This window comes from Eptatretus burgeri, chromosome 7 (assembly GCF_056783735.1).
Source record: "Eptatretus burgeri isolate ZD-2024b chromosome 7, Ebu_testis_v1, whole genome shotgun sequence".
Classification (NCBI taxonomy): domain Eukaryota; kingdom Metazoa; phylum Chordata; class Myxini; order Myxiniformes; family Myxinidae; genus Eptatretus; species Eptatretus burgeri.
Genome location: NC_140967.1, coordinates 92690338 through 92715395, shown reverse-complemented (window position 1 = coordinate 92715395; position 25058 = coordinate 92690338). Strand labels below are relative to the sequence as shown.

Below are 25058 nucleotides of genomic sequence, written 5' to 3'. Positions count from 1 at the left end.
GCATTGTTTTTCCATTAAAGCTACGAATGGCTTTTGGGTTGTTGCTAATATTGGCCAAGCGTGTGTGTGTGTGTGTGTTTCATAAAGCACAACACTCTCTCTGTCCCATCCTTGCTCTAACCCCTCTCAATACAGTGCAGCACCCTTCTCCCCCTCTGTCTCTGGAAATATCGGATGGTGGTTCTGTTTGGACAGTGTTTGTCTCCTGACATTTCCGGGCAGGGTTTGTCTCCAGACGTGCCCAGGCGGTGTTTATGTCTGGACTTGAGTTTTCTCCGGAAGTGTCCAAGCGGTGTTTGTCTCAGCCCAGGTTGGCTCCGGACGTGTTCGTCTCTGGATGCGCCCGGGTGGTAATTAACACTCCACTTCACATCTGCCTTCCCTTCCTCTCACCTCACACCGTCTTCCCTTCCCCCACCCCTCCTTGCTCCCCCTTCCTCCTCTCTCTCCCCACTTTATTGTACTCGTCAGCGAAGCGACTGGTGGTATTTGCTAGTGTACATATACATATACATATATATATACATATATATACATATATATACATATATATATATATATATATACATATATATATTGTTGTAGATTTCCGCCTGTCCGGCGTGAGAACGACTGCCTTTAGCCCAAATGCGGCCGCACGCGCCCACCGAATGAGCAATCTTATCGTAGCTTCTGGATCAACGCTGAAACCCAGCTACGGGTGTTTTTAACACACCATAAACCAGCCAACTCTTCTGTCCACGCGCTACAGGGTCGCTCGTCGATGTACCTAATTATTCGCGCGGACAGAAATGCCGGGAGTTTATTTCTCAACGGGACCTGCACGAAAACGAGCCGCTTGAGCAACTCGTTCCGTATGCGAATGCCGAGCGGTTATATATCGCCAAGTCCCGTCGGACCAGATGTACGTTTTATCGGCTTATAATCAGCCAGCTAATTGGCAGTCAATGTAGGAAGGGATGCAACTAGCAGGTGACATTAATTCGAACACAGGCATGCAAGCAATGAATGGGGGAATAGGGACAAGACATGAGCAAAAAGCCTACATCCGAGTTCTATAAATGTAAGTATATACAGGCACTTATACAATTCACTACTTATTGGACTGGCGCCACACACACACACACACACACACACACACACACACACACACACACACACACACACACACCAAAATGATCGGACCAGCCGGTCTTTATTAAGACCTACCTCGGACCTGCCCGCCTCATGCGGTCTTCGAGGACCAGGTCCTGGACTGGACTGGCCCACCAGTCCAGCCCACTGGACTCCCAGCATGATCCGGGACGTCCAAACGAGCGAAGTCGGCAGGGCAAAGGCTGGCGGGAGAAGACCCTCCGTGCACACTTCCCAGAACTCGCGCGACCAGATCCACAGGAGGACCAGCGGAGAACAACGGGAGAACCAGCCACGAAGGACGACAGGAGGACAACACCCGGAGAACCACAAGAAGCTGGAAGTTTGAAGAAGCTCAAAGAAACTGGTGGAAATAACAATCACCCTTCCCCTTCCCCTTCCCCTTCCCCTTCCTCTTCCTCTTCCTCTTCCTCTTCCTCTTCCTCTTCCTCTTCCTCTTCCTCTTCCTCTTCCTCTTCCTCTTCCTCTTCCTCTTCCTCTTCCTCTTCCTCCGTGTGTCTTTTTCTCTCTCTTCCCTTTTTATTTATCAAGGGCACGCCTCGCTTCCCACGTGACTCATCCGCTGTCGGTGGGGGCTCCCGCATTCCACCCCCCCTCGCCCCGAGTTGCTTTTATGCCCATACAAGGTAAGAAATTCAGCTCGCGGATGCATCTCAACATGCCCGCATTCCAGCGAGGCACAGGGGACGCTCGCTGGTCTGGTAGCGTGTCCGCCACCAACAGGCATTTTCTGGCTGTTGTTGTTGTTGTTGTTGTTGTTGTTGATTTTCCTAATACAAATCGCAGCGCATGAACATTAAATTACCCACTAGACTAGGGTTGGGAATCTAACTGGCAACATGAACTTACCGATATAACTGAGCGAAAGGACCTGAATGTTGAGTGCGATAGCTTTCCAAATCCACAACACGATATATGTAAGTTTTATGAAACTTTTTTTTTAATTGATAAATTGTAAACTTGATAAACATCAGTCTTTGGGCTGTCTTGTCCAATGTTTGATGTTCCCAATAAACCAAAATTATTGATTGATTAATTGATCGATTGATATACAGGGAGTGTATTAAAAAAAATGGAATCACCAATGTAAAGTCAATTAATGGGGCGTTAAGCCCCCACGTGCAGCCAGTCGGAGCTACATGCACCATGGCGTCGAGGCCACCAGAGTCTGGAATTCTGAAGGAGGACACGACACCATTCGAGCATGGGAAAGTCAATCAACTCACCTGTTTGATGGAGGTGGAAAACACTGTCTCAGGCATCGTTCCAGAATATCCCCAAAATGCTCGATTGGGTTCAGATTTTGTGATGGAGCAGGCCATGACAAATGGATAACATCAGTGTCATGCTCATCAAACCATTGGGCGACCACATGTGCTCTGTGGTTTGGGACATTGGGGGGAGGGGGACGAGGGGGGGTCTCCTCTTTCAGCCATGCTGGCCATAATTATAAGCAACTCGGCCTGTGCCACATTTTTATACATAACCCTAAGCATGCTGGGATGTTATTTGCTTAATTGATGCATGGGTCACACCTGTGTGGAAGCCGTTGCTTGGTGTCCATCATATACCAGGTGTTTCCATTTATTTTCTCAACTACCTACTATACCTCCTGTATGGATTGGTTTTACCTCTATCACTCAATGGTGAAAAATCGCTGAAAAAATTGTAGTATCCAGAACTAGATCTTCACCAAAATCTCATCAATTCATCCTTGTCATACACCCAACCTCTCCACCATATTTCGGCCAAATCCATCCACAATTTTTTGAGATATCTTGTTCACAGACAAACAAATAGTCAGACAAACAAACAGACAGACAGGTAGGGGTGAAAACGTAACCTCCACCCACTTCGTTGGCAGAGCTAATTACGTGACTCCGATCGCCGCAATGTAGGGGACCAATTTTGTCTTTATATACGAAACTTTCCCAGACTTGATGAGTAATAAAGTCAGGTCAGGTCAGGTATGGGAGCATGCGCCAGAGCAGCGTGTCACTGCATCAACTTTCCGCTGGTACTCCAGGGGCCTCCGTCTGGCCATCCGCCAGGCAGATGCCTGGCCCATCCCCATCTCCTTGAGATGCCAATCAACCTGCTGCAACCACGAGGCATGTGGTTGGCCCATTGGCCTCCTCCACTCACAAGACTCCCTCGCTGAAAGAATCTGGTGAGCAGGATCAGCGTCAGGAAAACGAGCCACATGTCCATACAGCCGCAACTGACGCTCATGGACTATGCAGGTAACAAATCTCATTTGAGTCTCTCCCAGCAACCGCTCGTTGGACACAAAGTTTGACCAGCGATAGCCAAAGATTCTCCGAAGAGACCTGGTACCAAAGGAATTAAGTCCCCGTCTCAGATCCTTGGTCAGAGTCCAAGTCTAACATCCATAGAGCAAGACTGGAAGCACCAAGGACCTGAACTCGGACTTTCGTCCTCCCACACAGGTACCAGCAGCACTACACCCCATGATCCAGTGAATCCATGACTCACCAGGCCCGACCCAGACATCTATTGACCTCTGACTCACAGCCAGCAGAGACATGAATATCACTGCCAAGGCATGCGACTCTCTCCGTGACCTCAACATCCTCACCACAAACAGGCACAGACAGGACAGCAGCATCCAAGATGTCATTGAAAGCCTGGATCTTAGTTTTGACCCAGGAAACCCGTAATCCCTGCGGCTCTGACTCCTCATTCAGCACCTCGAGGGCCCCCAAAAGGATATCTAAAGTCTCCGCAAAGATGACTGCATCATCTGTGAAATCAAGGTCAGAGATCTTGACATTCCCAAACGATGCACCGCAGCTTGTTCTCTCCGACATCCTCTCCAGAATCCAGTCCATACAAGTGCTGAAAAGTGTGGGGGCCAGTACACACCCCCTGACGAACTCCAGTAACAACTGTAAATAATTCAGAAATGGTACCACCACATCTCACAGCACTCTCAGTACCAGGGTATAGTTCAGACATCAGTTCGATCAGTTTTGTTGGCACCCCACGAAGACCAAGAATCCTCCAGAGGGAATCCCAATTTACTGACTCGAACGCTTTACAGAGATCAACATAAGCCGCAAGCAGCCCCTGCCGAAACTCTCATCTGCGTTCAGTGAGGGCTCAAAGAGCAAGGATACGGTCAATTGTTGACCTCTTTGGTGTAAAGCCTGACTGCTCTGGATGCTGGTGCTCAGGCAGATGGTGATGGTTATAAAGTATTGAGCAAGATAAATATACATCATCGCATGGAGACCTATATATCTATTGTTACAAAGATAGTTTGGACACTATTGGTTGGCAAAACAATTTTTTTGAATTTGAACCAAAATAAGGAAGGGTTGGTAATTGGTATGATGCCAAATTAAAATATATCATCAGAGATGGGGAATCCCCTGCCATTGAAAAATAATTGAAATCAGATAAGCGGTTTTCCATTTATTACAAAAACATTTTTTTCAAGATGGCCGCCCCAGTCGGCCATCTTGGATCCGGCTGTGGTGTAGCGGGCCTGCGGGGGCAGGGCATGATGTGGGGAGCGTGGTGGAGGAGTGGTGTTAGAGTGGTCACGTGCTTGCATGGGATATAGGAGTGCGCGCCGCCTGAGGCGTTGTAGTACTTTCTGTAGCCGTTGTGGCCTGCGGAGCCTGTAGGGTGTGTGGCTTGTAGAGTGCATCGAGTACGCAATAAAGTGGAGTTACGGGCAACGTACGCTCACGCTCTCGCTCGTGCAATAAAGCAGGGTTGTACTGTTCCCCCACTCGTGTCTGCCTTGGAGCACCTCTGTCACGACACCACACCGGCCACACCCAAAATGAATAGGGTTCTTCCTTTTCAGGTGGTTCATGTGTGACCCAAATTTCAACTCAATATGGCGAACAGTTTATGAGTGATCGCACTCACAGCTATAAATGTTGATGCCACCCCAGTCGGCCATCTTGGAGCCGACCACGCCCTAAATCAATAGGGTTCTTCCTTTTCAGGTGGTACATGTGTGACCCAAATTTCAAAGCGATATGAAGAAAAAACATTTTTTTCAAGATGGCCGCCCCAGTCGGCCATCTTGGATCCGGCCACACCCAAAATGAATAGGGTTCTTCCTTTTCAGGTGGTTCATGTGTGACCCAAATTTCAAATCGATATGGCGAACAGTTTATGAGTGATCGCACTCACAGCTATAAATGTTGACGCCACCCCAGTCAGCCATCTTGGAGCCGACCACGCCCAAAATCAATAGGGTTCTTCCTTTGCAGGTGGTACATGTGTGACCCAAATTTCAAATCAATATGGCGAAAAAAAATTTTTTCAAGATGGCCACCCCAGTCGGCCATCTTGGATCCGGCCATGCCCAAAATCAATAGGGTTCTTCCTTTTCAGGTGGTACATGTGTGACCCAAATTTCAAATCGATATGGCGAACAGTTTATGAGTTATCGCACTCACAGCTATAAATGTTGACGCCATAAATGCTGACGCCCAGCCAGCCAGCCGGACGACCACCCCAGTCGGCCATCTTGGATCTGGCCACGCCCAAAATCAATAGGGTTCTTCCTTTTCAGGTGGTACATGTGTGACCCAAATTTGCCTTCCCTTTGCCGTCATATCCCTGTGTCGTAAGAGGTGACCAGGGTTGCGTCAGGAAGGGCATTCGGCGTAAAACATGTGCCAAATCACTATGCGGATCATACGGATGATCCGCTGTGGCGACCCCTAACGGGAGCAGCCGAAAGAAGAAGAAGAAGATGTGTGACCCAAATTTCAAATTGATATGGCGAACAGTTTATGAGTTATCGCACTCACAGCTATAAATGTTGACGCCCAGCCAGCCGGACGGACGGACGGACAGCCGGACGGACGACCCGGGTGATAACAATATCCCCCTTCCGCCACGTGGCGGGGGATAAAAATGAGATGGTGGTGTATTGCCACCTTTAAGCCATGGAGGGAAGAGTATAGGATTGCAATATGCCTCAGGATATGCAGTTTTACAACAGCGAGAAAATAGGAACAAAGGAATGGAGGTGAGCAGTCAATCTCGATAGTAGGGGATTAACAAGGAGGAGGTTGCTGGAAGAACACATGCACCTGAGAGGAACTGGGGAGGTTGAAGGGTTAAAGAATATAGGTTGGACACAATGGAGGATGCCCAGGTGACTGGCCTTGGAGTACAGTATTAAAAGTGGTCGAGGTGTTACCCCCCCCCCCACCCCCCCCCTTCTCTCTCCTGTTCCTTTTGCATCCTGTTATGTCTCGATCCATTGAGTGTGCTAGCTCTTCCAAGAGCCTTGACTATGTATATATTAAAAAATATATCTGTAAAGACAAAAAGTTGCTTTCCAAGAGCATCAGAGAAGTCAAACAAAACTGGACGAAAGTCGCTGCCGAGGGGAACTCGGCCTTTACTCGGGTAGGAAATGACAGGATTTCATTGATGACTTTGTGCTGACTGCATGAGTGGAAGAATATGGCATGCAAGAAATGAAGGTGGCCTTGGATGCCACAGGCAGAAAGCTTGACAAGCAAAGCAGAATGCAAGACTGTGTTGAATGCCAGCAATATGTCCAGAGAGACAACCCTGACCTCAAATTTTAAGATTCAGGGCCTCTATCTATTGTTGAGACAGAAGCAGCAGTATGTCCAAAACTCAGTGAGTGGGATGGAATCCAAAAGGATGATTGGGGGGTGAGATCGTAATTATTGATGCCATTACCTTGATCAACATTGAGAGTAGGCTAACTGGTCTGCATTTGAGAGGATCTGTTTTGCACTTTTGTGGATGGGAGTGATGCTGCAGCTTCCAAGCAGTTGTTAGACGACCTCAGGTGAAGGACAGGTTGAAGAGAGCAGACAGGGGAGAAGTGAGACGAGCATTGCAAGATTTGAGTGCATAGGCACTGATTCTGTCTGGGCCCATTGCCAAGGCTGGGTCGAGGCTCTTCCGAACGCTTTGTCCCTTCTCAAATGAAAAGGTCAGTGTTCCGGATGCAGTGGAAACAAGACAGATCATTTAATAATGCAGAGTCTGACTGGGTTATATAGATTATAGTAGATCTGAGAACCAATGCAGACTTACCCCACTCACGCACTAACGAAATGACAGAAACAGCACAATTATAATATTTTTTTCCTGTTCCTTCGGGACAGTCTGAAGCTCATAAGTCACCCAATAAATTCACACATTAATATTTATCATGAGCAACATGTCAGTAGTGGTTGGCATTTAGAGTATCGTAAAAGTTAACCTGTCTGATCACTATTAATAATTAATTTATATGTAACCGAACAGGATAACCAGCACACACAGACAAACCTCCTCTATGAGGAGTAGAGATAAGAAAAGTATAGTCCTTGACAACAAAAAAAGATGTGAAGAGGTTACATGAATTGCATAACAGGATTTATTGTCTCTAACTTGGATTTAATGCACATTCAGGGTATAAAAGAAAATGTAGTTAAATTAGACAATTTGCTGTGGTTAAATTAGACAACTTTGTTGAATTGTGCAAAGAGCGAGGTGAGTGTGCTGGTCGAGCCAGTAGTCTTTGTAGTATATTCAAACCCCGGGGACAGAGAGGGATGCGATCGAAGCACGAGCTGTCGAGTTACTCACTGGGTTTGAGACAATCAGCCTTGTCTTGAGCGGAGGGAGCTGTAATACCATTTGAGATGTGAGCATGGAGGAAAGCAGAACAGACAAAAAGACAGACTTAACAGGGTGGTACCAGGACTTTGACAAGGGAGGCAAGTTGGAAAGTTCAGCTTTAAGGATAGCTGATTAATGGTTTCTGGCTCAGCTGAGGATGGAAATACACTTCTTGTGAACCTTGCAAAATGACCTCAGGTTGCCCTTGGTTGGGTTGGTCTTCTGTGATGAGAAAGTAAGCTGCTTGATTGTGACTACATCACCAAAGGATTCAGATTGCTCGGGTCGTGAGGAATGATACGAGCTTCAGATGAGATGGGATAAACATATGTGAGAGAGAGAGAGACGCTGCTCCGGCGCATGCTCCCATACCTGATTTGGCCTGAGAGAGAGAGAGAGAGAGAGAGAGAGAGAGAGAGAGAGAGAGAGAGACAGAGACAGAGACAGAGAGAGACAGAGACAGAGACAGAGACAGAGACAGAGAGAGAGACAGAGAGAGAGAGACAGAGAGAGAGAGACAGAGAGAGAGAGACAGAGAGAGAGAGACAGAGAGAGAGAGACAGAGAGAGAGAGACAGAGAGAGAGAGAGAGAGAGAGAGAGAGAGAGAGAGAGAGAGAGAGAGACAGAAAGAAAGAAACAGGGACAGAGACACAGAGAGAGACAGAAAGAAAGAGGGACAGAGACAGAGACAGGGACAGGAACAGAGAAACAGATAGCCAGAGAGAGAGAGAGAGAGAAAGTTTTTGTGATGGGTGAACTTGCCCGTCAGCTCAATTATCTTTTTCCAGGTTTATTGATTATCATTTGCTGCCACCAAGTCAAGAGGAATTCTGTCGACGAATCGAAGTGTTGCGTCATACATTTACCTTTTGGTCGATCATCCCATTGAAGACATTAGGGTTACTTGCATGAGTTCCAACTTAAAAAGATTCTATTTACGCGAGGGCGTACACCACGAGCTCGAGTATCAACAGGCCCACAAGCTGTTTAACCCAGATGTGGCGGTAAATAATGTAGAGTGAACCGCATGCCCCCGGTCAGATGCTTTAACGTTAAAGAAAAGGCAATCCGATGTTGCGACTGATCAACAACATGTGCAAATCAAATGTACGTGCGCCCTCTATTGATCACAACAATGGCAAGCTTAATAATGATTGTTACTGTCGAGTTCTCTTACCTTTGACGCATCCTCCGTCAAAGGAATGGGATTTGGATTGGCGAAGATTTCTATCTGAAAAGGAGCTAAAACATGAAACATTGTCAGAATATTTTGCTTTCAACAACCTAAAACGTCATTTGTGTTTCACTCAAATAGGATTTCAATGGATTCACGTATGACGAGCACATTCAACACAATATGGTGTACAGGTAAGGGATAAAAGAGCTCAGCGTACCGCAAAAGAACAAGCTTTGTGACTTGTCACTGAGAGACTCGCTGAGCGCTCACTCCCAGCTGATCATGGAACTCTCTCAATGTGTGAATCAGGATTTCATTATATTTTAATTATTTTAATACAGAATGAAAGGAACGTGCTTTGGAATTAAAGTTGCTGATTTTAGCCCGAGTTATTTTCAGCCTTGCTCCCTTGGCGAGGTGAATCAGTTTTGCCATGATCGTTTTGGAAGAAACTAGATTCACACATTTTGAAACTCTCAACACTGAAGTCACCGAAATGAGAAAGCCAACACCAAAGTCAAAATTTCCTTAATCCTTTTTTTAAATTTTTGTATACCTTGTCGAGGCTCATGTGAGAGCGAACACACAACGCACAGCAAGGGGGGCATGAGACAAGAGGGGCGGGAGTGGGAAGGACAAAACAGTGGGGAACAGAGACATTAGGAGATCTGTGAAAGGCAGAGTGATGGGGCAGGGAACATGGGGAATACAAGATGGACATTACAGGGACTTTCAGAAAGGAAAGCATGGAATTTGAAGGAGGTGGGCTTGGATGGATTATCAGGGGTAGAAAAGATCGAGGATTTGGATGGGGGATGATAAGAGGTGGTGGTGAACAGCTGTTTTGAAGGCCTGGAGGGAAGAATGGGATTGAATAGAGTGAGGGAGTTGATTCCAAAGGTGGGAAAAAAGAGGAATGACAGAGTGAAGGTGAGCAGTGATTCGTGATTTTGGTAGTTTTACCACAAGGGAGTTGGCGGACCTTGAGCGCCCTGCGGAAATGTGGTGGGGACAAATCGCAGAGAGAGCAAGGGGGCGAGGCTGGAGAGGAGACGGGAGAAGACAGAAAGACCACTGACCAACCTGCGGTGATTGAGTGAGAGGCCCAAAGACTCAGCCTCATTGCGGGAGATGCCAATGATCCGAAATGCCTTGGTTTCCACAGCGTGAAGCCGAGAAAGGTGGGAGGCAGGAGCACCAGCCCAGAGGGGAGAACAGTACTCTATCAGGCTGCGGGCGAAAGCTTTGTAAGTTGTCAGGAGCTCAGGTGGGCCGAGGAAGGACTTTGCACGACGGAGGATTCCCAGTCAGCAACTGGCTTTGGAAGCGACGTTTGAAATGTGGCTTTCCCAGGAAAGGTCATGGCAGATCGTGAATCCCAGAAACTTGAAAGAAAGGACTTCTTCCAGAGGATTGTTGAGAAAGTGGATGGGGGGGGGGGGTTCCAAACAGTCCTTTCGAAGAGACATCGTGAGAGTGTGAGATTTCTCCGGATTGAAAGACATGTTCCACGTGTCGGACCAGTTTGTGATTTTATTTAGATCTGCAGTGAGCGAAGAAGCTGCTGCTTTCCGGTCTGAGGGATGACCGATGGTACGGCAGAGGGTGGAGTCATCAGCAAAGAGATAAAGAGGATTTTCCAGGGAGTCGGAGAGATCATTGATGAAAAGCAGAAAAAGAACAGGGCCCAGAACGCTACCTTGAGGAACTCCAGCCTGGACAGGAAGAGGGGATGAAAGAACTCCATTTAGGGCCATACGTTGTACATTGGAACCTGACTGTTATTTCAAGGGCCATCGGCTGGGGGAGGTGAGGGACCAAGTAGGGCTGTATAGATGCAGTGTGGTCAACTCCAAGGATGTTCAATTCTCAGGCAGGAATTTCAAATAGCTACACATTATTGTCTCATTGACTAAAGGCCTCCTTGTTGTCGAAAGAGGCCTTGCATGATCTTTGGTATCTGCAAGCAATTGCAATCAGATGACAGAGCGGCTTTTAACAACTATTTTCAAAGATCAGCATACCTACCAACTCTATCAATATCAATAGAACACTCGGGAGACATTTTGTAAATATGAGTTCCATTACGAGGAGCATCAATGCAGGGCGACGCCATTAGGTCCACCAAGCTTGTTCAGTGGTTGCCAAACTATGGTTGCTTGTCTGTACTCTATCGTTTGTAAATGCTGAGCATCAAGCAAGGAAGCAGCACATACCACTTTTAAAAAGTCTTTGGAATGATTCAGCCAGGGTTCGAACCACTGACCTCGCTGACTGAGAACAGACAGTCTCACCATGAAACCATCGAGTCCAGTTGAAGTCGGATCTTATTTATTTGGGCACAAACCGTGAATAATCAACAGATTTAAGCATGCCATCAGAAATCATAATGGGCTGACAGAATGGCCGAGAGGTCAACACACTCACCTCGAAACTGTCGAGCTTGGGTTTGAATCCCGACCAAACTATTTTTCATCCTGTCATCCCAGTGTTTCACATGAAAGGTAATTCATTGGTGCATGTGCCATCCCCTGGAGCCTGGATGGATGTGAACCCGGGTGGCCAATCTGCCAGAATTTGGTGGACGTTAAAGATCTCGCGGTGTCCTTCGTGAAGACGAGGTGAGCTATCGCCAGCACCCTCAACAAATTAAAACATTCCTGCCCTAACCTATAGGGGGCACTTCATCAGCGGCACAGCCACACCATCGGTCAATAATGCCACCCCGCAGCCTTGTGCTGCATACGAAAGAAGTAGTAATCGTAATAGTCTTGCAGGTGTATTAAAAACAAAACACACTAAGTGTTGTATTACATGTTATCGTCTGGCCGGATGGTTTGTGAAGTCAAATTTCCATGCAAAAAGCAGTTTCAAATGACATACTCTCACTTGATCATCTAGTATCCTGAATGATGAGGCTGGCCCTCAAGTTGTAATAATAGCTTGGCCACAATATCATGTCCGACATCCATATTTGGTGCTGGTCGCATTTAAGTACATGTGCAACTTCCTCACAATACTTTAGTTTGTTTGATGGAAACACGAAGCAGGCCAATCAATAGGTTGTCATGGCTCCAAACATAATACGTGCGTTTTGTGTCGGATTCTGTGCCTCTGTGGTGAATGTATCTCTCACCATAAATCTTTGCAGCGACACGAATATGACAGGGGTTTTCTCTTTTAATGTAGCACACGTACGTCTGTTCATCAGCCAATGTTGCGTTTGCTATGAGCAAGTCAAAGGTATGAGGGTCCAGGGAAACACGATGTTCATAACTTGGATTTTTCTTCAACACAACTGATGTCTTGTATAGAATACCTTTGTTGTTCCCTTCCGCAGTCTCCTGCAGACACGAGAACAATGACAACAGATTGGTGTTAAATTCGGAATGCATGTTATAAATCGGGAACGTCTACTTATTATGGATATAAAGTGGTGAGAAATTTTGTTCATCCCCCTTTTTGGAGAGCACGTACGTATCGCATTGAATATGGCACCTTCGAAACGACGCAATCCGCCCCCAAAATGCTCGGCGCGCATATCAGAAACCCCAGGAAGCTGGAGAGTTTTGGGTGAAATAAAATGTATTATGTGTTCGGGATAACGATTGTTACATGGAATGGCTCACCAAGCTTCTGAAAGACACTTGTGAAAGTAACTGAGATAAATGGCTGCACAAAGAGAGACTTGGAGAACATTATCAGCTCACCGAAAGAGCACCTGCTGGAACTGCAAACTCTCGACCATGTGGACCGGTGCAAGGCCTGAGTGGAGGGACGTGTATTACACAACTCCCCCGACAGATCGCTACCAGGGAATGGACTGTGTATCTGTCTTAAATTCTTCTGAACACCGATGAGAAGAACGTATGGTGGGCTTGTGAATGAGCAGGGTAAGTTCAAAATGATGATATTTACAATGAATCTAATTGGGAGGGGGGAGCTACGACAGCTGCAAGGGCTGTTACAACTCGATATCTGCGGTCACAAAGTTACTGCCAAGGATAAACGTACACCAACTAGGGGAGGCTTAACCTTGGCGATCACCCGCGACGTACCCTCAGCCCATGATCCAATGATGGCATATTTTTTCAGACCACCGTATAGCCTTGACCTTCAACATTTAAGCATAGAGTGTAAATTTAGAAAATGTGTCCCATTCTACACTCTATCCATAAAACTGAACATCATCAAGATCAGAGGAAAATTATTCAAGTTTTGATCAAAAGGGTGTTTTTTGTTAATTCGGTCACAATCCCAATAAAGTAGGTCAAGGATACTAATCAAATATCAGGTACACAACTTCAGTGCAGGTATACTACGATGATGCAAGAATATCTTGGAAGGCCAAGCAGTTTTTGAGATTCCTCATTGGCAAAATTGAGCGATGACAAAAAAACCCCAAAAAAACCAAAGCATTATTTTTCAGACTGCCATTTTACCTTGACCTCGAACCCAGAGGGGTATGATGTAAATTAAGTGTAAATGTGCTTTACACGAGACTTTCTAGAGAGGCCAATTTGGTTCTGATCAGACAAACCTTAGTCTAATTATGGTGACTCGTGTTCAAATGTCTATAATTGGGTCATGACCTCAAAATTAGGTCATAGTAAAAAAGTTAATCACATGTATTTTGTATTCCCATTATTGAAGAAAAATTTAATTCTGAAAGTCCCAGCCAGCTCTGAGATGCAGCTCATAAATTTCTGCAGTTTGGAAATTTCGGGTGGAGAGTGCAAGAAGGAAAAATACAAACACGTATTTCTATTCCTAAATGGTGGTTCAGTACTTCTATAGGTCGAAGAAATTATGTGGTGTGATTAAATTTCACCAATTGTTGAAACAATCCCCACAACACTAAGCCTTCCCCCCTCTCCCCCTGTTCACTCTCCTCACCCACCCACCACCCTTTGTCTCCTATCCCCTCCCTCCCACCCCTCTCTCTCCTCTCCCCTTCTCTTTCTCACCACGACCTCTCTACCTCCCACCCCTATCCCTCCGTCTCCCACCCCTATCCCCCTCTCTCAACCCTCCTCCTCTCCCCCACCCCTCCCACCCCTGTCCCTCTCTCTCTACCCCCCTGTTACTCTCTCTCCCACTCCTGTCCCTCTCACTCAAATCTCCCTCCCACTCCTGTCCATCTCCCTCCCATCTCTCTGTCTCTGTCTCTGTCTCTGTCTCTGTCTCTGTCTCTGTCTCTGTCTCTGTCTCTGTCTCTGTCTCTGTCTCTCTCTCTCTCTCTCTCTCTCTCTCTCTCTCTCTCTCTCTCTCTCTCTCTCTCTCTCTCTCTCTCTCTCTCTCTCTCTCTCTGTATCTCTCTCTCTCTCTCTGTATCTCTCTCTCTCTCTCTGTATCTCTCTCTCTCTTTCCCTCACCCCCCCCCCCTTAATATCATCAGTGAAGTGATCGGTTGTATTTGCTCGCTTTTATAAAAAATATATATATATATATATATATATATATATATATATATATATATATATATATATATATATATATAATGTCTTCACAATATTTTATGAGGAATTGGATTTTTCAGTGAACATGTTCACCTGGGCTACGAGTTCACACCTTGTATTAAAAAATAATTCCTCGACAGCCTGATTCTTTGCAGCCGATATTTCTTCTCTCACCATAATTTCACCCTGAATCAGTATCACCCAAAACCTCTTGAATGCCTCACCGGTGGGTGTGGAGGCTGACCGAAGTCAGGAGGAAAGTTACCAATTATTGAATGATTGAAGTCGCGTTCGGGCTGAAATGTTGGCAAACTCACCAATCCCTTCGTCCATAAATTTTCTTGGAAAGCAGAATTACCTGAATGTGCCTCCTGCAACACATCACTTCAACCTGTGGCATGTCATGTAGCCTGAAGATTCGAGCACAAGGTCAATAACGACGAGGACAAAATCCATCTACAGTATACAGGTGAGAGATATCCGGCTCACAAAGAAGTTTGTCACTCGATCTACTTGGTTTGTTTGGTATTTTATTCTCACATTTCCTTCACTCAGGTTTGTCATCTTCCTTGTTTGGTTTTCTTCGAAAATCATCTTGGTCTTCTCGAAAAACAATCGCCCTAGAATATTCCCTTAGGCAGTGGTGCCATATGCAGCGCAACCTGGGACGGTGTTGCCCACTAAAATCGACATTACGATGATAATGGCGAGCATCCACAATAACGTTTCTTCACAAGAACATTTTTATAGCACTCTTCTCAAAACCTTTCTCCGAATACGCGGTGTGCCCTTCAGCAAGATGGAAGGAGAGGGGAGGAAGAGAGAAGACGTACCACGGACCATCTCAGTGAAACGGTGGTGTGGACTGTCGAGGGAAGAATCGAACAATTGCAGGGCACACTCAGAATGCCTCCAAAAAGGGCCTCAACCGAGGGCAAGGCCACCACTGAAACGACAACAAATAAATAATTTGATTACTATGCATGTGCAGTGAGTAGTGACAAGCAGTAAGTTAATTAATCAATTAATTAATGAATACAGAATTTGACCAGAGCTGAAATGCTTTGGTAAGAAAAGTTGGATTTTGTGAGATGGATCAGACATGGATGGAGAAACTCCGTGGGATATCCATGATGTAGGATTTGCACAAGGGACAATACGAGTTTGCATTTGAACTTGGCTTACTGGGACTCATTGTATCGTTGGATATTATTAATAAATAATGGTGATAATAATAGCAGTAATAATCATGATGATGTGAGAAGTAAAACAGACTTTGGAAAATTTACCTTTGTCGAAGCATAGCAGACAAAAGGAGGCAAAGAGGCTTGGCCATTGCAGAGCCAGGTAGCCATGCATTGTAACGTGATGCCGGAAACACCTGCCGTCTGAAGGCCACGCCCTCAACAAACTATTCATCACGGTGTCCTGAGCCCGAGGCATACAGGTCAAACATCACCCGGCAGCTTCCCCATCACATGATTTATTTAGTATCATCAGACTTCAACTTATCAACGGATAAAAACACCAACATCCCAAATACAAGAGCAACGTTCATGCTGGAGACCATTTATGGACGTGTGCACGCGATGGCCGTTTGGTATCTCAAGCCTGTGCCATATTCACATTTCAAAAAAAGCCTGCACAATGGTTGCCAACATATGGCTGTTTGTCTGTGCTGTGTCCTATTTAAATGCTGAGTGCCAAGCAAGGAAGCAACAGTTACCATTTTTGAGGATATTTTTACATGACTCAGTCATGATTGCAAACCACAGATCTCCCAGACTCAGAGAAGACGCTCTAACCATTGCACCACCTACAGTGGTGTGATAGAATCAAATAGAGAAACGGAGTGCTTGCATCTGCTGGTAAAAGCAAGAACGAGAAGGGCACTCGGTGGAGCGCATACCTTCGGCAGGCTGATTGGTTTACATTTTGTATCACACCAATGGGCTGGATCTGGATTCAGACGTGAACTAAAATCTAATCTGCTGCTTGTTCTTGTCACCGAACACACTCATCCACCAAGTTTCGTCCGAATCCGTCCACAAGTTTTTGAGATACCCTGCTCACAAACAGACAGACAGACACATTGGGGGTGAAAACATAACCTCTGTCCACCTTCGGATAGTGTTGCCGAGACAAAGGCAATAAATAAAAAGATCCCAAGTCCAGGTTATTACTTCTCCTTTTCGGTCATGTGTTACGTTCTGTGAATTAGGAGAGCTTCAGTCATTTTAAATCCCAGGCCACTTGTCTCGAAATACAATTAATATTTCTTTCCCTCTCCCCCTCTCCCTATTTGTGGACCAACAGTCCTCTAAACAGAAAGACAGACTCCTCAAATAAAATCTGAAGCAACAACTTGTAAACTGTGAAATAAACGATGGAACGGCAATTCAGAATTTTTCTCGATATAATTTTTCTTAACTGCAACATGTGTTAATGCTCATGCCGTTGGGATGATGATGATGATGATGATGATGATGATGATGATGATGATGATGATGATGATGATGATGATTGTTTGCTGTTGTTGTTTATTGCCCTCGCCAGAGGAGAGGGTATTGCATTTGGGTCCGTTTGTTGGCTGCTCTTAGAGCACCCTTATTCTGGACATTTCCATCTGTCTGTCTGTCCGCGAAACTTTGGTCAAGCCTAGGGGCTAAACCACTCAACCGATTCCAATGAAATTTGGTCGGTAGGACCAATATTTCTGGGAATCATGTGCTTTCGAATATGGGACCCCGGGCCATAGCAACGGCCCTTTAAAGTGGTAAAAAATCGAAAAAAAAAATCAAAAAAATAATAAATCGAAAAATCGAAGCTTCGAGTTCTGTGCACAATCTATCTAGCTCCCTTCATGCCAATTTGCAGCCCTAACAAAAAATATTTGTAGGAGGAGATAGGTTTTGGGCGAGGACATGTCGAACATTTCAGAAACGGTTAATTGCGAATATCTCGAAGAGAAAGAGTCTGATTTTGATGAAACTTGGGTGAAATGTGTACAATGTGGCTCGCATGTACACAAAAATGAATGGTTGCTATGCACACCTCCGTTGCTTAGCAACAGCTAAAATACTTTATCGTACATCGTACACTTATTGTGGACTGTACAAAAAAATCAATACCTCCGAAACTGGACCTCCGAGGGACCTGTTTTTTTTGTGCCCAAGGAGAATGTCTTACAGCATCATATAAAAAAATAAAATCTTTAGCGAATAGATAAATGGAATTACCAGGGCTGCCATTTGTTCGAGTCTCTTTGGAAACACGCCTGAAATTTCACAAGGCGGGTTTCTGGGCGCAAACTAAGAGGGCTGTGATAATCATATTTATTGTGCTAAATTGATTGATAGCATGTACATGAATATCGGCGAGTCGCATCGGCCAGCTTTCCATCTCGAGCGAGCAGCCATGTCGCCTACCGGCTTGTTTGTCTGTCTGTCTGTCTGTCGGTTTGTCTGCACATAACTTTCGTGTTTTTCTCCGCAACCACTTGTTGGATTGAGACAAAATTTTCACCATTGATGTGACTACTCATGTGGAATGTATTAATAATTATGACGTCATATAGGTCACGTGGTGTGGCAGTCATATTGGAAAAACGAAATATTTTGGACCTCTGTATCTCTGAAACCTCACCAAGGAAAAAATTGAAACTTGGCACAGAGCAAGTACTCCTTATTGGGAATGAGTGCGATTTTTATGACGTCATAGATGCTCTCGTTATGACGTCGTAATTGCATGCGTAGAACGTCACATCCGATCAGTATGAAAATTTTTGAGGGTCATCTTGGGATAAAATGATCCACAGAAAAAACATTCATGACATCATTGGTCACGTGACTCAGCAACCAGATTGTTGTTTTTTTTTAATCTTCAAAAATGTTCTTCTCTGAAGTGGCTGAACAAATCAAGGCGAAACTTTACACGTATGACCGCCTGTCCATGAGGAACAAATGGTTCATCCCCCAGACATGTGTGTGCTATCCCCCAGACAGACATTAAATTGGGAGTCCTGCCTGCTGGTATTAGCTGGTGCCAGTGGTGTATCCAGACCTTGGCATCAAGGGGGGCAAAATCCTGCCAATTTTTTCGTGTCAGCAGGGAAGCATGCATCGCATGTTCATTTGGCCAGATGTTATCCTGATTGTTCTCAACAATGAACTACCTCGACTGGGGCAAAATAACACCGTTATGGAATGAGAACATTAATTTTGCTCTCCATCTCAATTTTCTATGTCGGAACAATCTAAACATGTATTATATGGCATTGCTTATATGGTAAATACAAATTCAAAACTTTGAACTCACTGTGATGTGAAGTCTTTGCATCTTTTGTGTATTCTGGCAAAGCTGCCCACCATCAAAGAGTAATCTACTCTTGATTCAAGATCCTTTTCGAAACTGAGCAATGCCAGCGTAGAAAGCCATTCTCCAGTCATTGTGGAGCGAAGATGATTCTTGATCAGTTTGACCATGCTGAATGATCGCTCAACTGTAGCTGAAGCTGAAGAAATTGGTCGTGTCCCTATGATGCGATGTCGTCTTGCACAGATTGGCATAAACACATTCTAATGTGTTTTGATTATGAATTTCAAGATGCCTTGTGTGTTGTATTTGTTGATGCAATACCATCGGTATCACTCCCTCGTTGGTATCGTGTTCAGAAGTTGTTTATTTCGCCAGGAGTTGGTCCACTTTTGCTCCAAAACGGCTTCGCTTTTATCATACAACTTATTTTATTTCTTACCAGCAGAGACCTGCAGAACACCCACCCAATATAAAATGTGACTTAAAGACCTCAACTCTTCCACCCACCCCCACAAACCCCCACAAACCCCAAGTCATCAACTCTTCTTTCCCAAACTCCAAGTCTTTCACATCCACCTCCTATCCCAAAGTCATCACCCTTCATCTTCCAAATTATAGGTCCATCATTCAACAATACTTAGGCATCTTCAACCTCCTGCATAACCTCCAAGGTAAAAGCCCTGCTTGAGAAAATGCCACATCGTTAATTGGTTGGTGAATAGACAACAGACTGGTCTTGATCGCTGAAGCCGATCTTCACAAGGCCTGTGATAAGTATTGGCTCAAAATAATTTTAACTGTCATTTTGGTTGTTTTAAACTGAAGGGAAAACGTATTGGGATGGCATGGCGATTGTGAATATGACAGCTCCGAAGATGTCTTTGGCTTCGCATAGCAGCAAGCACCAACATGGCAGCCATATGATTTTTCAGGTTGGAATTGTGGGTGGCGCCAGGCAAACTGTCCAACCAGTGGGTAGAATGGAATGTTTTACCGAGGTTCTACCTAATGTTTGCTCCCCGCCCTCCCCCACCTAGGTTTCTGCAGGGCTCACACAGTACACCATGAAACTCCCTCTGGTGAGACTGCCTAAATCCAAGATCACTGCTCACCTCCACTCATTCATTCCTCTTTTTTTCCCCACCTGTGGAACCCACTTCCACATTCTCTTCAATCTCATTCTTCCCTCCAGGTCTTCAAGACAGCTGTTTACTACCATCTCCGATTGTCCCCAATCCAAAGCCATAATCTTTTCTACCCTCGTTAACCCTCCCTCCCTCCCAACCCCACTGCCACATTGCTGCTCCTTCCAAATTTCCAGTTTTCCCTCCTGAGAGTTCCCTTCTGTATCCATAGTGTTCACCCCATGCATCCTCTCGTTCCTCCCCACACCCATTATTTGTCCACCTCACTGTCTTGGCCTTCGGCTCTGCTGTTGATTTCCCACCTCTCTATGCTATTCCCTTTGTTATATTGCATCCTGATCCATTCAGTCTACTTGTACACTTCCACACGCCTCAACTATGTATATATAAAAAAGATCCCATACTTTTTTTTAGCCAAAATCCTGTCGGGGGTGGAGGGTGGTGACTTGTGGCTCCCTGTTGTATGCTCCCTGCACTCTGCCCCCTTGGTCCCTGGTATATACATACTGGGAGGTGAGCTATCACCAGAAGAAGAAGAGGAAAGAGAAAGAAAGAAGAAAGGAGGAAGAAGAAAGAAGAATAAGAAGGATAAGGAGGAGGAAGAAGCAGCAGGAAGAAGAAGAAGAAGCAGGAAGAAGAAGCAGGAAGAAGAAGCAGGAAGAAGAAGCAGGAAGAAGAAGCAGGAAGAAGAAGCAGGTCTGAAGAAGCAGAAGAAGAAAAAAAAATGGTTACACCCCTCATGCGTATCATTATCATGTTACCCTTGCAAGAAGAAACCACTTTCCAACATCAGCATCTCTACAGAAAGACCAGTTTTGGTCAGAAAGACCTTATTCAGGACATCTAAGAGTTACAACCACATTTGTGGATCGCTATACTGTCACTTGTGAGAAGGACTCTCTTTTGAACAGCATGATCTGTCCAGAATGATTGGGAAAGAATGATCAACTTCTGGCCCACACTTCAGAACAGGCTTCATGCCCATGGTCTGAGTTCTAGAAGACCATTGGTTTACATCACGAACACAGTGCCATTGACAACAATGTAGGCAATGGGGGACTTCACATCCCAATTCCCAACTCCAAGGTGAACTATTGGTTGGCACGACGTTCATTTCAAAAGTGTCCCGAGATTCTGCCTGGACTTTACCAATGGACGAGCTTGAGTCTGCAGACAAGGTGGGGAGCGAGCTGCGAATTGTGCCGTGAGGCATGTGAAGCATCATAATCAGTTTGGTTTGGATCCCTTATTTCAATGCAAGAAGAGGCCATTATAGGCCCAACAAGCCTGCAAAATGGTTGCAAACATATGGTTGTTTGTCCGTGCTGTATCCTTTTAAAATGCTGTGCGTCAAGCAAGGAAGCAGCAAGTACCATTTTAAAAGTCATTGGTATGACTCGGCCATTCTCGAACCACCGATCTCTCAGCTTCAGAGTGGCACTGCAACCATTACACCACCAAGTTTGGTGAAATATTGACCAATATCTTTCTGTCCCCCGTCCCTCCGACAAGGTCGCGTGACAGGGGACATTAAAATGAGCTCCATCAGACCGATCATCCGTTCGACCGATCATCCGTCCATGTAATTTGTGTACACGATATTTAAAAACTGTTGAACATTTACCTTTCATGTTGTAGACATCTATTACTTATGACATTATCTCAACCTGATTGGATCAAGGCAGTGATTGGTTGAATTATCTTTCCATGGTAACCATCTCGGTAACTTGGCTTGTGATTTTTAAAATTGATTTTCATTATTTCTCAATTTTGTGGATTGTAATTACTTAATATGAAAAGTGTTTACAAACATTCGTATGAAACACTCAATAATTGTGTTTTCTTTTTCTCATTATTACTAGCAGGTACTCCCACCCTTCTCAGCCCACCTTCAGTGGGCAATGTGCTGCGGCTCACAGACAATTCTTGGCCCCGAGATTTATCAGTTTATCGGAGCTCGGCCGTGCTGGAACTTGTGCAGCGGAGGAATGCTAAAGTGCGCGTGCTCGTCTGCTGACCTTGAGTGGCTACTTAACGCCAGTATTAGGGTTGGAACCAGAGGTAAAACCACGTTTGGAACCTCTATCTAGGTCCAGTAACTGTTAGATGTTAATGATGGAGTTTCGGTGACCCCCATACTTGCTCCATTATAGTAAGATATTATGGCAGGAGGGATATCCGTTCGGCCTGAGAACCGACTTTAGAAGAAGAACTATGATCTTTTCTACCCCCGTTAACCCACCCGATACCCACCACCTTCAAATTCCCTGCTTTCCTTCATGAAAGTCCCTGTGGTGTCTATCTTGTTCACCCCATGTACCCTGCCCCTCTCTCAGTTCCACAGATCTCCCGATGTCTCTGTTCCCGACTGTTGTTGTGCTTCCCTCTCAGCCCCTCTTGTCTGCTGCTCTCTTTGTGATATATTCTGTGTGTTAGATCTTATACGAGCCTCAACTAAGTATACAAAAAAAGAAAGATTATTAGACTGGACGTATTCGTTTTTGCGAGTATGATATTAAGCCCTCCAATTGCCTGATTCAATATCACATGGTGTGTGATTAAGAAAACGATGAATGTAGAATGAAGGTTCATCATTTATAATCATCACTTTCAAAATATACCTCCGCCACCTTGTTTTTGTTATACCTTGTTTTTACCTCCGCCACCGAAGATGGATGGAAGTTGTTTTTACCAATTTGTTTGTCTGTGAGCACGATATCTCAAAAGGTTGTCAACTGATTCGGACAAAACTTGGTGGACATGTTGGGTGTGTGACAATAAAGAAATGATTCGGTTTTGGTGAAGATCTGGATTTGGTTACTGTAATTGTTTTAAGTGATTCTTCACCATTGAGTGATGGGGCCAAAAAACGATATATTACATGACATTTAAAACAGTTATGGATGGATTCCGACGAAACTTGGTGGATGAGCTGGTTAGGTGACAAGACCAAGCCAATTAGATTTTGGTTCAGGTCTGGATTCAGGTCCGACCCATCAGTGGGACACAAACTGTAAACTGTTCAATCTGGCGAGGTATGCACTCGACCGAGTGCTGTTCTCGTTTTACAAATTATTTGGAAAGATGTCAGAGGATCAATTTCGGATAAATTTTAAACAATATTTTTTTTTATTTCAAACAAAAATTATAAATTTTAAAATCCTGCTGCAGACTTTATTCAAGACAAATAGAATCTGAGCTGGAAGCCTGTTTTTGGTGTCATCCACCTGCCATTAGTATCTCCCGCGATGAGGCTGTCTTTGGGTCTCTCACCTCAGGCAGTTCGGTGGTCTTTCTGTCTTCTACAGTCTCCTCTCCGGTCTCGCCCCCCTGCTCTGTCTGCGATATGTCCCCCCCCCCCACCCCATATTTCCACAGGGAGCTGAAGGTCCACCAGCCCTTCTGGTAAAGCTACCAAAATCACGAATCACTGCTCACATTCACTCTTTCATTCCTATTTTTCCCACCTTTGGAATAAACTCCCACACTCTCTTCAATCCCATTCTTTCTTCCAGGTCTTCAAAACAGCTGTTCACCACCACCTCTTATCTTCCTCCATCCAAAACCATGATCTTTTCTACCCCTGCTAATACACCCCAAACCCACCTCCTTCAAATTCCCTGCTTTCCGTCCCAAAAGTTCCCTGTCGTGTAGGGTCCTGAAAGTCCCTATGGTGTCCATCTTGTATTCCCTGTGTTCCCCGCCCCATCCCTCTCCCTTCCACAGATCTCCTAATGTCTTAGTTAACCTCCGCCATCGAAGATGGATGGAGGTTACCGTTTTCACCCCTTTCTGTTTGTTTGTTTGTTCGTTTGTGAACAGTATAACGGAAAAACTCCGACGGATTTCGACGAAACTTGGTGGGGGGGGGGGGTTAGGTCTGGTCCAAGGATCATGCCACTAGATTTTGGACTTGGTCCAAAATCCAATATGGCCGCTAAGGCGGCCAATTTGAAAAAATATTTGAATTTTTTTTTTTTGCATTTCTACATGTTTCAAGTGATTTTCAACCCCCCCCCCCCCAAAAAAAAATTTGCAAATTTTTTTTCAACAAAATTTCGTTTTTTGGGCATTTCTACATGTTATAAGTGATTTCAAACAAAAAAAAAATGACAAAATTATAATTGCGGCTGATTTTGGAACTTCAGGTGGATATACCCACGTAAAATCAATTTCTGTATCAAGGAATCTAGTTATGACGAATGAATTGAGTATGTAAAAGTTAAAAGTAAAAGGGAAAGTTGCAAACTGTAACTCTGTGAGCACTGTTGACGTCAAATTGAATGAATAGGATATCAGGTTCACTTGAGTGACCGAGCAGTATTGGCGGCGGAGGTTTTGCACTCTACCGAGTGCTCCCCCTCTAGTTCCCCACTGTTTTGTCCTTCCCTCTCCCGCCCCTCTTGTCTCTTGCCTCCCCTTGTTGTGCATTGTGTGTTAACTCTCAAAAGAGCCTCGACAATGTATCCAAAAAAAAAGTAAGTCTGGAATACCAATAGAAAAATAATGCACAAACTTGCTGTATTCTTTTAAATGTTAATTATCCAATTCAATTCAAATGCCATTTTTACACCACAAGGTGAACCCTATAAGCCATTTTGAATCCTGCTGTGCATGGCAGGAGACAGAGACGAAAATATCAACTAGAGGGGGAGCACTGGGTAGAGTGCAAAACCTCCGCTGCCAATACTGCTGGGTCACTTAAGTGAACCTGATATCCTATTCATTGTGGGTCAAAACGGATCAGACTCTACTGAACCACGATTGAATAAACTAAACTAGATCGACGCGCATGTAGAAATGCCAAGAAAATAAAATCGAAATTTTTTTGAAAAAAAAGTTGCAAAATTTGTTTTTTTTTTCTCTAACAATTTTTTTGGGGGTTGGAAATCACTTAAAACATGCAGAAATGCAAAAAAAATTCAAATATTTTTCAAATAAAAAAAAAAAAATTGAAAAAAGTTGCAAAATTTTCTTTTTTTTTTGGACCAAGTCCAAAATCTAATGGCATGATCCTTGGACCATACCTAATCCCCCCCACCAAGTTTCGTCGAAATCCGTCCAGGAGTTTTTCTGTAATACTGTTCACAAACAAACAAACAGACAGGGGTGAAAACAGTAACCTCCATCCATCTTCGATGGTGGAGGTTAATAATGATGTG

The 25058-nt window shown here is 44.7% G+C and overlaps 1 protein-coding gene across 4 annotated transcripts in view; it reads right to left on the bottom strand.

Moving 5' to 3' along the window:
* LOC147023805 (cell surface glycoprotein MUC18-like) overlaps positions 1-19956 on the bottom strand; it is a 142180-nt gene extending 122224 nt beyond the window's left edge. The window contains exons 1-6 of one of the 4 annotated variants that reach the window (XM_085889621.1): positions 18752-19956; positions 15724-16499; positions 15268-15380; positions 12295-12319; positions 12112-12201; positions 8976-9040 (exon numbers count right to left, since the gene is read on the bottom strand). In XM_085889621.1, the coding sequence (XP_085745747.1) occupies positions 8976-9040; positions 12112-12201; positions 12295-12319; positions 15268-15380; positions 15724-15877 (447 nt within the window). In that variant the 5' untranslated portion in view covers positions 15878-16499; positions 18752-19956. Of the gene's footprint in view, positions 1-8975; positions 9041-12111; positions 12320-15267; positions 15381-15723; positions 16500-18751 lie in introns of all 4 variants that reach the window. The other 3 variants (XM_085889620.1, XM_085889618.1, XM_085889619.1) reach the window with 3 other exon arrangements.
* Between the last annotated feature and the right edge of the window lie 5102 nt (positions 19957-25058).